The sequence below is a fragment of the Rhinopithecus roxellana genome, chromosome 8, assembly GCF_007565055.1.
Source record: "Rhinopithecus roxellana isolate Shanxi Qingling chromosome 8, ASM756505v1, whole genome shotgun sequence".
Lineage (NCBI taxonomy): Eukaryota > Metazoa > Chordata > Mammalia > Primates > Cercopithecidae > Rhinopithecus > Rhinopithecus roxellana.
In genome coordinates, this window is record NC_044556.1 from 30304997 (window position 1) to 30317060 (window position 12064).

The window sequence follows — 12064 nt, forward strand, 5'->3', positions numbered from 1 at the left end:
GGATGATAAATAACAAGACAAAACCATATGAAAACATGAAACTCTATGGTAAAGGTCAATATTTAGAATATTATAAAATCCTATAGTGTTGTAATGAAGGTATATAAATAACTTTAAAATATATTTCAAAAACAAAATTTAAACAGAATTTAAAGAAGAAAAGCATAAAAAGTAACTATAAATCTATGTTAAGGATGTACAATATCAAAAGACAAAGTTGGTGGGGAGGAGATGAACGATGTAAAGAAACAGAGTTTTCTATACCACTGAAGTTAGGTTGTAAACAGTTTAAAATAAGTTGCTATAACTTTAGTACGTTTTATGTAGCTGCAATGGTAACCACAAAAATAGCATCTATAGAATGCACACAAAGGGAAATGAGAAGGGAATCAAAACATATCACTACAAAAAAAAAAAAAAAATCAACAAAACACAAAAGAAGCCAGGAAGAGAGGAAAGGAAAGGCAAAAAAGCTACAGGACAAAGACAAAAGGCAGCTAGCCAAATGACAACAGTAAATCCTTCCCTATCACTAACTGCTTTAAATGTAAATGGATTAAATCCCCCAATTAAAAGATACAAATTGCTGAGTGAATAACACATAGAGAATCAATTATACCTTATCTATGAGACTCACTTTAGATCTAAGGACACACATAAGCTGAAAGTGAAAGGATGGAAAAAGATATTCCATAAAAACGGGAACCCAAAGAGAGCAGGGTGGCCATAATTACATCTGACAAAATAGACTTTAAGACAAACTGTCACAAGAGACAAAGATGGACATTACATCATGATAAATGGGTCACGTTACCAGGAAGAAATAATAATTATAACTATATATGGACCAAATATTAAATTCTTACATATATGAAGCAAACATTTATAGAACTGAAGGGAGGAATAAACAGCAACACACTAAAAGTAGGAGACTTCACAACCCCACTTAATGGTATTGGGGAGGACGTGGACAAATTGGAATCTTGGTGTACATTGATAGAAATGTTAAAAAACAAAAAGGTCTAGTCACTGTGGAAAATGACATGGAGGTTCCTCAAAAACTTAAAAATAGAATTACCATCTGACCCAGAAATTCCACTTCTGAGTATGTATCAAAAGAACTGAAAACAGTATCTTAAAGAAATATTTGCACAACCATGTTCACTGCAGCACTATTCACAATAGCCAAGATGTAGAAACAACCCAAATGTCCATCAACAAGTAAATAAAGAAAATGTGATATATATACCCAATGAAATATTTTTCAACCTCAAAAACAAAAAAAATCCTGTCATATGCTATTGCTATCACATGGATGAATCTTGAGGAAATTATGTTACGTGAAATAAGCCAGTCACAGAAACAGAAATACCACATGATTTCACTTATACAAGGTATTTAATGTAGTCAAACTCATAAAACGAGAAAGTAGGTTACACAGCGCTGGGGTGAAGGGGAAATTGGGAGCTGTTGTTTAATGACTATAGAGTTTAAGTTTTGCTAGGTGAAAAAATTCTACAGATCTGTTGCACAACAAACCACAAACAGCTAATACTTACTGTACCATATATCTAAAAATGGTTAAAATTGTAAACTTTATTTTATGTGTTTTTAATCATAATTTTTTTAAAAACTCAGCACAAAAAGTAAAGTCCTAAACCATGATACCACTTCACATCTAAGAGGATGGCTATAATAAAAATAAGTTTTTTTAAAATGGAAATTAAGTGTTAGTAAGGACGTGGAAAAACTGGAACCAAGATATATACCCAAAGGAATTGAAGGCATAGATTCGAACAGATACGCAGATGCCAATGTTCACTGCAGCATTATTCACAATATTGAAAAAGTAGAAACAATCCAAATGTTCTTCAACAGATGAAGGACTAAACAAAATGTGGTATATACACATAACAGAATATTACTCAGAACGGTGTGAACCCGGGAGGCGGAGCTTGCAGTGAGCCGAGATCACGCCATTGCACTCCAGCCCGGGCAACAGAGCGAGACTCCGTCTCAAAAAAAAAAAAAAAAATATGTAAGAGGCCAAAAACGATTTGCTTGTATACTTCAAATAAGTGAAATGTAAGGAATATGAAGTAAATCTCAATAAAGCTCTTAAAAAAAAAAGTCCAGTCTTCTTTTCATTACACATTATATTCTTCCTCTATGCTGTAGCTTAGGTCCCATCCTAACATGCACCCTGGCTCATGTCTACCGCAGCACAGCTAACCACACTGGGTTTTAGTTGTTTGTTTTTCTCCCCCACCAGACCTTCAGTTTCTTCAAGGCACACACTGAGTCCTTTGAATCCCCAGATCCAGTGTCTAACCCAGAGGTTTGTATAGTGTGTGCTCAATAAATGTTTGTGAGATTCATAAATTATTAAATGATTTAGATTACAGGGTTGATCCAAGATTTGTATTCTTCAGTACAAGAAATGAAACTGTATTTACTCATGTTAGTCACATTAATCACTTAGCTTAATGTTAGATTTTTGCAAATCCAAAACAAAGGAATTTATTTGCTTTTTTTGTCTTCCCTGAAAACAATCTCTACAACCACCTTTTAAGGCAAACAACTATACCTAACTTTGAGTCTACTCTTCATTAATAAAAGCAATTCCCCAAGAAAATCTAATACAAAAGTGGCCCTATGTACATTCACACTCAAGTTACTTGAAAGTTCAAATAACATATACTTGAATTTACTTCTGGTCACAAACTCTTTTATGGTATATGTCTACTTCACATAAAGTTCAATTCTAACAAGAGCTATTTAACTGCATTTTCAGATTCAAAAGATTTCTATAAACTCACCTCATACACAGCAAGATCTATGCCTGCATAAGGTATGATACCTAATAAATTGGGAACATAACCTTTGTAAAAAGCTCCCAAGCCTTCATGTTTCAAAATCTTCTTGGCACAATCATATATTCCAGAGTATTGCCCAGTTTTGCCTACAGCCAGCCTGGTTTTCATAACCTGGATATAAAAAAAAATAACAGAATATTATTGTTCCTATTAACTCTATCATCACGGAATTCAAATGAAGTAATTTTACACGGATCAAATACCTAGCACATATTGTCACTCAAAAGACTGTACAGTTTGTTGATACATTCTCCTTCACGTATTACCTCTATTGAGGGGCTAAGACCACAGCCAGAGAGACCCGTTTACTGCAAGGAGGATCTGGTGAAGGAAGTGACCAAGGAAATGGAGGCAAGATAATGTGTTGATGCCTTAACAAAACTGACCAGTGACCACCTGCGTCTGGAAGGTGAGGGAAATGGCAGTATAAAGGATAACCCCAGTGTTTCTAGCTTGGAACACAGGATGGGGCAGTGGGGAGTTGGGAAGGTGATACTATTAATTGATATGGAGGATATAAGGGGAAAAATAGGTATTAAGATTTTTTTTGAGAGGTGTGTGGAGTAATATAAACAATCATATTAAGGTGCTTGAAAAAAAGCTATATTAGCATGCATACCACATATCTGTGAAAATTGTATTTATCTTGCTTAAGTCTTATCAGTTACTAAAAAACCCCCTGCTATATCAATAAATTCCACATCTACAATATTATTTCTTGCTATAAAGCAGTAGTTGGAAAACTTTTCCTGTAAAGACTAAATAGTAAAATATGTGTCATTGCAAGCCGAAAATATTAGGTCTCAGTTGTATATTCTTTTTCTTTTGTTTTTACCTGCTTTCTAAAAATTATACTTTAAGTTCTGGGATACATGTGCAGAACGTGCAGGTTTGTTACATAGGTATACATGTGCCATGGTGGTTTGCTGCACCCATCAACCCATCATCTACATTCGGTATTTCTCCTAATACTATCCCTTCCCTAGGCCCCCACTCCCAACAGGCCCCAGTGAGTGATGTTCCCTTCCCTGTGTCCAGGTGTTCTCATTGTTCAACTCCCAGTTACAAGTGAGTACATGTGGTGTTTGGATTTCTGTTCCTGTGTTAGTTTGCTGAGAATGATGGCTTCCAGCCTCATCCATGTCCCTACAAAGGCCATGAACTCATCCTTTTTTTACAGCTGCATAGTATTCCATGGTGTATATGTGCCACATTTTCTTTATCTAGCGTATCACTGATGGGCATTTGGGTTGGTTCCAAGTCTTTGCTATCGTGAATAGTGCTGCAATAAACATACGTGTGCACATGTCTTTACAGTAGAATAATTTATGATCCTTTGAATATATAACCAGTAATGGGATTGCTGGGTCAAATGGTATTTCTGGTTCTAGATCCTTGAGGAATCACCAGTCTGTCTTCCACAATGGTTGAACTAATTTATACTCCCACCAACAGTGTAAAAGCATTCCTATTTCTCCCCATCTTTGCCAGCATCTGTTGTTTCCTGACTTTTTAACTAACTGGTGTGAGATGGTATGTCATTGTGGTTTTGATTTGCATTTATCTAACAACCAGGGATGATAAGCCTTTTCTCATATGTTTGTTGGCTGCATAGAGGTCTTCTTATGAGAAGTGTCTGTTCATATCCTTCACCCACTTTCTGATGGGGGTGTTTTTTTCTTGTAAATTTGTTTAAGTTCCTTATAGATTCTGGATATTAGCCCTCTGTCAGATGGATAGATTGCAAAATTTTTCTTCCATTCTGTAGGTTGCTGGTTCACTCTGATGATAGTTTCTTTTGCTGTGCACAAGATCTTTAGTTTAATTAGATCCTATTTGTCAACTTTGGCTTTTGTTGCCATTGCTTTTTGTGATTTAGTCAAAAAGTCTTTATCCATGCCTATGTCCTGAATGGTATTGCCTAGGTTTTCTTCTAGGGTTTTTATAGTTTTAGGTCTTATGTTTAAGACTTTAATCCATCTTGAGTTAATTTTTGTGTAAGGTATAAGGAAGGGGTCCAGTTTCAGTTTTCTGCATATAGCTAGCCAGTTTTCCCAACACCATTTATTAAATAAGGAATCCTTTCCCTATTGTTTTTGTCAAAGATCAGATGGTTGTAGATGTGTGACATTATTTCTGAGGCCTCTGTTCTGTTCCATTGGTCTATATATCTGTTTTGGTCCCAGTACCATGTTGTTTTGGTTACTGTAGCCTTGTAGTATGCCTGAAGTCAGGTAGTGTGATGCCTCCAGCTTCGTTCTTTCTGCTTATGATTGCCTTGGCTATATGGGCTCTTTTTTGGTTTCATATAAAATTTAAAGTAGTTTTTTCTAATTCTGTGAAGAAAGTCAATGTTAGCTTGATGGGGATATCATTGAATCTATAAACAACTTTGGGCAGTATGGCCATTTTCATGATATTGATTCTTCCTATCCATGAACCTGGAATGTTTTTCCATTTGTTTGTGTCCTATTTATTTCACTGAGCAGTGGTTTGTAGTTCTCCTTGAACAGGTGCTTCACATCCCTTGTAAGTTGTATTACGAGGTATTTTATTCTCTTTGTAGCAATTGTGAATGGTAGTTCACTCGTGATTTGGCTGTTTGTCTATCATTGGTGTATAGGAATGCTTGTTATTTTTGCACATTGATTCTGTACCCTGAGACTTTGCTTGAAGTTGCTTATCGGCTTAAGGAGATTTGGGGCTGAGATGAGGAAGTTTTCTAAATATACAATTACGTCATCTGCAAAGAGAGACAATTTGACTTTCTCTCTTCCTATTTCTTTCTCTTGCCTGATTGCCCTGGCCAGAACTTCCAATACTATGTTGAATAGGAGTAGTGAGAGAGGGCATCCTTGCCTTGTGCCGGTTTTCAAAGGGAATGCTTCCAGCTTTTGCCCATTCAGTATGATATTGGCTGTGGGTTTGTCATAAATAGCTCTCATTATTTTGTTATACATTCCATCAACACCTAGTTTATTGAGAGTTTTTAGCATGAAGGGGCGTTGAATTTTATTGAAGGCCCTTCTGCATCTATTGAGATAATCAATGTCACTGGTTCTGTTTATTGTGAATTCTGTTATATTGATTTGCATGTTGAACCATCCTTGCATCCCAGGGATGAAGCTGACTTGATAGTGGTGAATAAGCTTTTCGATGTGTTGCTGAATTCAGTTTGCTGGTATTTTATTGAGGATTTTCACATTGATGTTCATCAGGGATATTGGCCTGAAAATTTCTTTTTTGGTCGTGTCTCTGCCAGGTTTTGGTATCAGAATGATGCTGCCCTCATAAAATGAGTTAGAGAGGAGTCCCTCTTTTTCTATTGTTTGGAATAATTTCAGAAGGAATGGTATCAGCTCTTCTTTGTACCTCTGGTAGAATTCGGCTGTGAATGTGTCTGGTCCTGGGCTCTTTTTGGTTGGTAGGCTATTAATTACTGCCTCAATTTCAGAACATGTTATTGGTCTATGCAGGGATTCTGCTTCTTTCTGGTTTAGTCTTGGGAGGGTGTATGTGTCCAGGAATTTATCCATTTCTTCTAGATTTTCTAGTTTATTTGCATAGAGGTGTTTATAGTATCCTCTGACGTTAGTTTGTATTTCCATGGGATCAGTGGTGATGTCCCCTTTATCATTTTTATTGTGTCCATTTGATTCTCCTCTCTTTTCTTCTTTATTATTTTGGCTAGTGGTCTATCTATTTTGTTAATCTTTTCATAAAACCAGCTCCTGGATTGATTGATTTTTTGAAGGGTTTTTCATGTCTCTATCTCCTTCAGTTCTGCTCTGATCTTAGTTATTTCTTGTCTTCTGCTATCTTTTGAATTTGTTTGCTCTTGCTTCTCTAGTTCTTTTAATTGTGATTTTAGCATGTCGATTTTAGATCTTTCTCGCTTTATCCTGTATTGCACATTTTTTAAAAATGTAAAAAAGCATTCTTAGCTCAAGGGCTGTATAAAACAGCCCGTAGGTCTGTGTTTTGCCAACCTATGCAATAATGAAAGGATGTCTAATTAGGATACCACCATATAATCAAATCCTGAGATTCTATTATTAAATTTATCACACAGAAACTCTTTGGACAGGAGTGAGAATTATATTTCTCACCAACACAGTGGCAGCCAGCCTCTAATGTGACCCCCAATGATATTTGTCTCCTGGTATTCACATCATTATATCACCCCCTCCCACACTCTACCAGGGTTAGTCTGTATGATCAATGGAATACAGCAGAAAAGGCAAAAGATAACAGCTTTCGTCTTGGGCACTCTCTTTCTGTTGGACCACTGACCATAGGGAAGCCAGCTACTGTGTTTTGAGGATACTCAGGCAGTCTACAGAAAAGCTCATGTGGTAAGGAACTGATGTTTCCAGCCCATAGCCAGTGAGGCCTGGCAGCAACCACACGAATGAGCTTGGAATTCGCCCCCAGCCAAGCCTCAAGGTGACTGCAGCACTGACTACCATCTTGACTATAGGCTGTGAAAAACCCTGAGCCAGAGGCACCCAGCTAAGCTGCTCCCAGATTCCCGACCCACAGAAACTCCGCGATGATAAATACTTGTTTTAAACTGTTGATTTTGGAATAACTTGTTAGAGAGCAACAGACAAGCAACACGAACACCATCACACAGTCAGACTTCACAATGGTACTCACCTCCATGGGATATATAAAAGTCTGTGCAGTTGCTCCAGCCATGGAACCAGAAATAAATCTCTCAAATGTTCCAATCTTTTGTCCTTCTTCAGTAAGTAACTTCTTGTACTGTATAAATAAGTTTTACAATGCACATTACTACCTGCCGTGGACTGAGCTGCGCCCCCACCAAACTCATATGTTGAAGCCCTAACCTCCCATGTGATGGTATTAGGAGATGAGGCTTCTAGATTAGGGTTATGAAGTCATGAGGATGGGGCCCTTATGAAAGGATCAGTGTTCTTATAAGAGCAGACACCAGAGGGCTCACTCTCTCTCTCTCCCCTCACATGTGCACCAAGAAAAGACCATGTGAGCACACACCAGCTGTCTACAAGCTGGGAAGAGAACCTCACTAGAAATCAAACTGGCTAGGCCCTTGATCTTAGGCATTCTAGCCTCCGAAACTGTGAGAAATGAATTTCCTCTGTTGATTCCACACACTCTGTGGTATTTTATGGCAGCCCAAGCCAACTAGACAATCCTAGAATACAAATCGGCTCCTAGAAATCAATAAATTAACAAATGGGATGATGTGTCTTGAAATGTATATACTGCATTAATAATACGAAGCAGAAGAGCAAGGCCTAAATGCTACTACACACAGTTACTGGACAGTGGTTTTCAAGTCAGATTTCTACAGAACACAGATGTCTCCCAGTTTGGACCAAGTTGTTCCTTTGCTGAAACAGCATAACAGCATTCTTCCCCAGATGTACAGAAAATACAAGATTAATCAAGTTTTCACAGTGTTTGGATAGTTTCCCCACAGTTTTTAAAAGATGAGTTTATTTTCACCAGTGCAAATAAAACGAATAAATAGGTGACAAACAAATATTAACACAACAATTTATAAAAACAGTTTTTGCAGGTAATACATAGAATTATACTAACCTATCAAGCATCTCCCTGGCTATCAGTACTAAAGTGACCCAACATAGCTAACTGGACCAAGGGTGGAAATATGACCCCAATACAGCCAAAATAGTGACTGGCCAGGATATTAATATCATGGGATTGAGAGTCAGGCAGACCTGGGCTGGAACCCAGGCTAGACTGCAATGGTGTGATCTCAGCTCACTGCAACCTCTGTCTCTCGAGCTCAAGTGATCCTCCCACCTCAGCCTCCAGAGCACAGGCACACACCCCCAAGCCCAACTAATTTTTATATTTTTTGTAGAAATGGGGTTTTGCCATGTTGCCCAGGCTAGTCTTGAACTCCTGGGCTCAAGCAAACTACCTCTCAAAGTGCTGGGATTAGAGGCGTGAGCCACCACGCCCAGCTCCCCTTCATCTTAATGGCTTGAGATTGAGGCAAGTTGAGCTCAAATTCCAGTCCGGCAGTTCTGTCTTTTCATTCACTTAGTAAGAGTTTCCTGGCACTAGGCAAGGTGCTAGGAATACAAGTAGCCACTGCCTAAGGAAGCTCACAGTCTCACCAAGAAGATAAGTGCAGAGAACATCAGAATGCAGTGTGAAAGTGCTGTAACAAAAAGAAATTAAAACAGAAGCATTCCTGGAGGAACTAACTCCTGAGTAAGGTACTAAAGGACATTCCCCACCATATGACATATAGAAAGAGGAAGGGTGTGTGTGCGTTGCTGAAGCAGGGTCAGGAGACAGGGAGTAGCAGAAAGATGACGTGCATGGTGGGTATGTTGAGTGTGAGACACTCCTAGGACATGCAAGCAGAGATGCTGAAACACACAGTACACAGGTAGATCTACGGTGTTGAGATAAAGAGAAAGATAATGGAGTGGAACGCAGTCAGTACAGAGATGGCAGCTGAAACCATGAGAACACTATCCCACACTACCACCCTGTCAATGATACAATGACACTACTATGGCAATGACAACCCACAGGGAACACAGCTTTACCCCAAACTGATGATGTGTTTGACAGAGCTACACACCAGGTTGAAAAGATCTTTTTCTTAGTTTCCTAAAGTACTAGCTATTCAATGAACAAAACCTATCTGAAACTAAAAGTGAGCTAGTTACATACTCTGGGAAATTTGAGAATATATACAGTCTATTTATCCTGAAGTAATTTAGAACCCACTGAGAAAACAATGGATTTTCCATCATCCAATGAAAAATGGGATATTCTGCAATTCAGCACTCAAGGGAGGCGAGACAGGGGAGGAATTGGTTTTGGTTAAGATGCTTAGGATATGCTTCTCACAGGAAGGTGGCTTTTAGAGAGCCCCGAGGGATGAATGGACCTTCAGCAGGACAGGAGAAAGCGGCACCATAGGCCCAGAGCCCATAAGAACACTACACCACACTGTGTAGACAGCTTTCTCTTGATGTCTAAGAAAGTTAGTGTGTAGAAATCACAATACTATAAAGAGGTCTTAGGAAGGAGCTTGGGTGGACAGAAGCAGAGGATGCCTGCTGGTGGTATCCAAGGTAAGAATCTGACAAACGACATAAAGTAAAATATGCATATTTGTTTGTAATACCCATGGACTTTCTTTTTCTTTTTTTTTGAGACGGAGTCTTGCTCTGTCGCCCGGGCTGGAGTGCAGTGGCCGGTTCTCAGCTCACTGCAAGCTCCGCCTCCCGGGTTTACGCCATTCTCCTGCCTCAGCCTCCAGAGTAGCTGGGACTACAGGCGCCCGCCACCTCGCCCGGCTAGTTTTTTGCATTTTTAGTAGAGATGGGGTTTCACCGTGTTAGCCAGGATGGTCTCGATCTCCTGACCTCGTGATCCGCCCGTCTCGGCCTCCCAAAGTGCTGGGATTACAGGCTTGAGCCACCGCGCCCGGCAATGGACTTTCAAAAATACTAAACTTCTTGCATACTGAAATAACTGCACTGAGTATTTGTTTATTTTAGGCTCTGGCTTTCCTATCATAAAATCCAAGTATGAAGTCAGAATAACCTATGGGTATCTCGAACATTAGCCCTTAATAATCATGATTTGAATCTTCAAACCTTCACATAAGGAAAATAACCTTCCCAAGGATACGTTCTCATTAATATCCTGGAGACTAGATTCTCTTTAAATTTTTTTTTTTTTTTTTTTTTTTTTTTTTTTTTTTTTTTTTTTTTTTTTGCTTCTCTATTTCCCAGGCAAAGAAAAAGGATACCATAATCTTCTCAAGAGTATTCTGTTGCTCAAGAACAAAACACTCTCCAGAATAATCTAAAATCTACATGCAATAATACAAAAACTATGGGGGTGGGGAGTTGAATTTCAAGGCCCTTACAGTCCTTGATAAACAACAATGGAATAAATAATGGAAAAAGTAATCTGTGGCTGCTCAACTAGACAGTTCTGCCAATGACCACAAAGAGAACCCAAACTCTAAAACTTACCTCTGTACTTCCCCTTTACATTGAGTTAGGCTGAAGCAATAGCTCAAAAAATCCAAGTTAACAAAAGTCAACAGAGAAGTGATTCAGAGGTAAATGCCTTTGTTCAGTCATTCATTCATTCAACACTCACTTGGCACTTATCACATGCCAAGCTCTGTCTAGGTGCTGGAGTACATGGGGAAGAAGCCATGCCCCTGCCTTCATGGAGCTGTCACTCCAAACTCAGCTCAATTTTACAGCAATGTCAAATTACACAAAGGACTTCAACTTGTAAGTTTTCCTTCCACAGGTTAGATTGTGACACTTCCATAAAACTTACGTTAGTGTGCTGCTTCTGCTCAGAATTTAGAATGAATAAACTAAAATTCTACCCTTCCTTTAAGAACTACTTAGGAAAAAAAACTTTCTTTATAAATAATATGATGAATTAAGAATCCCCTAACTTGGTCACGAGAAATCTCTGATTTTATTTAGTCTAATCTATAAATGATATGGAGTATATGTGAAAGATTATTGTGTATTAAAACAAGAATCCCAAAAGCATTATACATTAACCTTTATTGAATCCGTTTACTAACTCCTCTTTGTTAATAAATTCCATAGGTGATAAAAATTACCTGTTCATATGCCCAGAACTTAACAGCTGTCTCAGGAGCAATTTTGATGACGTTTGTACCATTTCCCCTCCAAAGGGAGCGGATCCCTCCCTCTTTTACCATCTGTCGAAAGCCACCAAATATGTTCATTTTGTCTGATTTTGAACCATGAACCTAAAAATAAAAGCAGAATGATATAAAATGCTGGTGGCATATTACTGTTACTTTTTCTAAAGCAACCACACAATCTTTTTCAATACTGTTTCTAAATGTAAGAAGATATATTTGAAAATAAAATATAGAGGGGTTGAAAAAATAAATTATACATAATGATGGGAGGGAGTATTGCCATGATTTTAGATGCCTGTCTCTGACTCTAAAACTAAGAATAATTGGTATCTTCGGTGTGAGAAAGCAGAGAGAGAAGACAAGAAGAATATTAAAATTATGAACAACCTTCAGAAGATAATATTAACTAAATTATGTATCAGGCAATGGAACACCCTTTGAAACATGAACAAGCTCAGTTAAAGAGAAATAAAAAAGTATACTGCAGGTAATAATATTA

At 38.1% G+C, this 12064-nt stretch overlaps 1 protein-coding gene across 1 annotated transcript in view; it reads right to left on the minus strand.

The window, feature by feature from the left end:
• LOC104668605 (calcium-binding mitochondrial carrier protein SCaMC-1) overlaps positions 1–12064 on the minus strand; it is a 54342-nt gene that overhangs the window by 5727 nt on the left and 36551 nt on the right. Inside the window, exons 6-8 of the mRNA XM_010371356.2 lie at positions 11518–11670; positions 7536–7643; positions 2820–2987 (exon numbers count right to left, since the gene is read on the minus strand). Coding sequence (XP_010369658.1) covers positions 2820–2987; positions 7536–7643; positions 11518–11670 — 429 coding nt within the window. The remainder of the gene's footprint in view (positions 1–2819; positions 2988–7535; positions 7644–11517; positions 11671–12064) is intronic.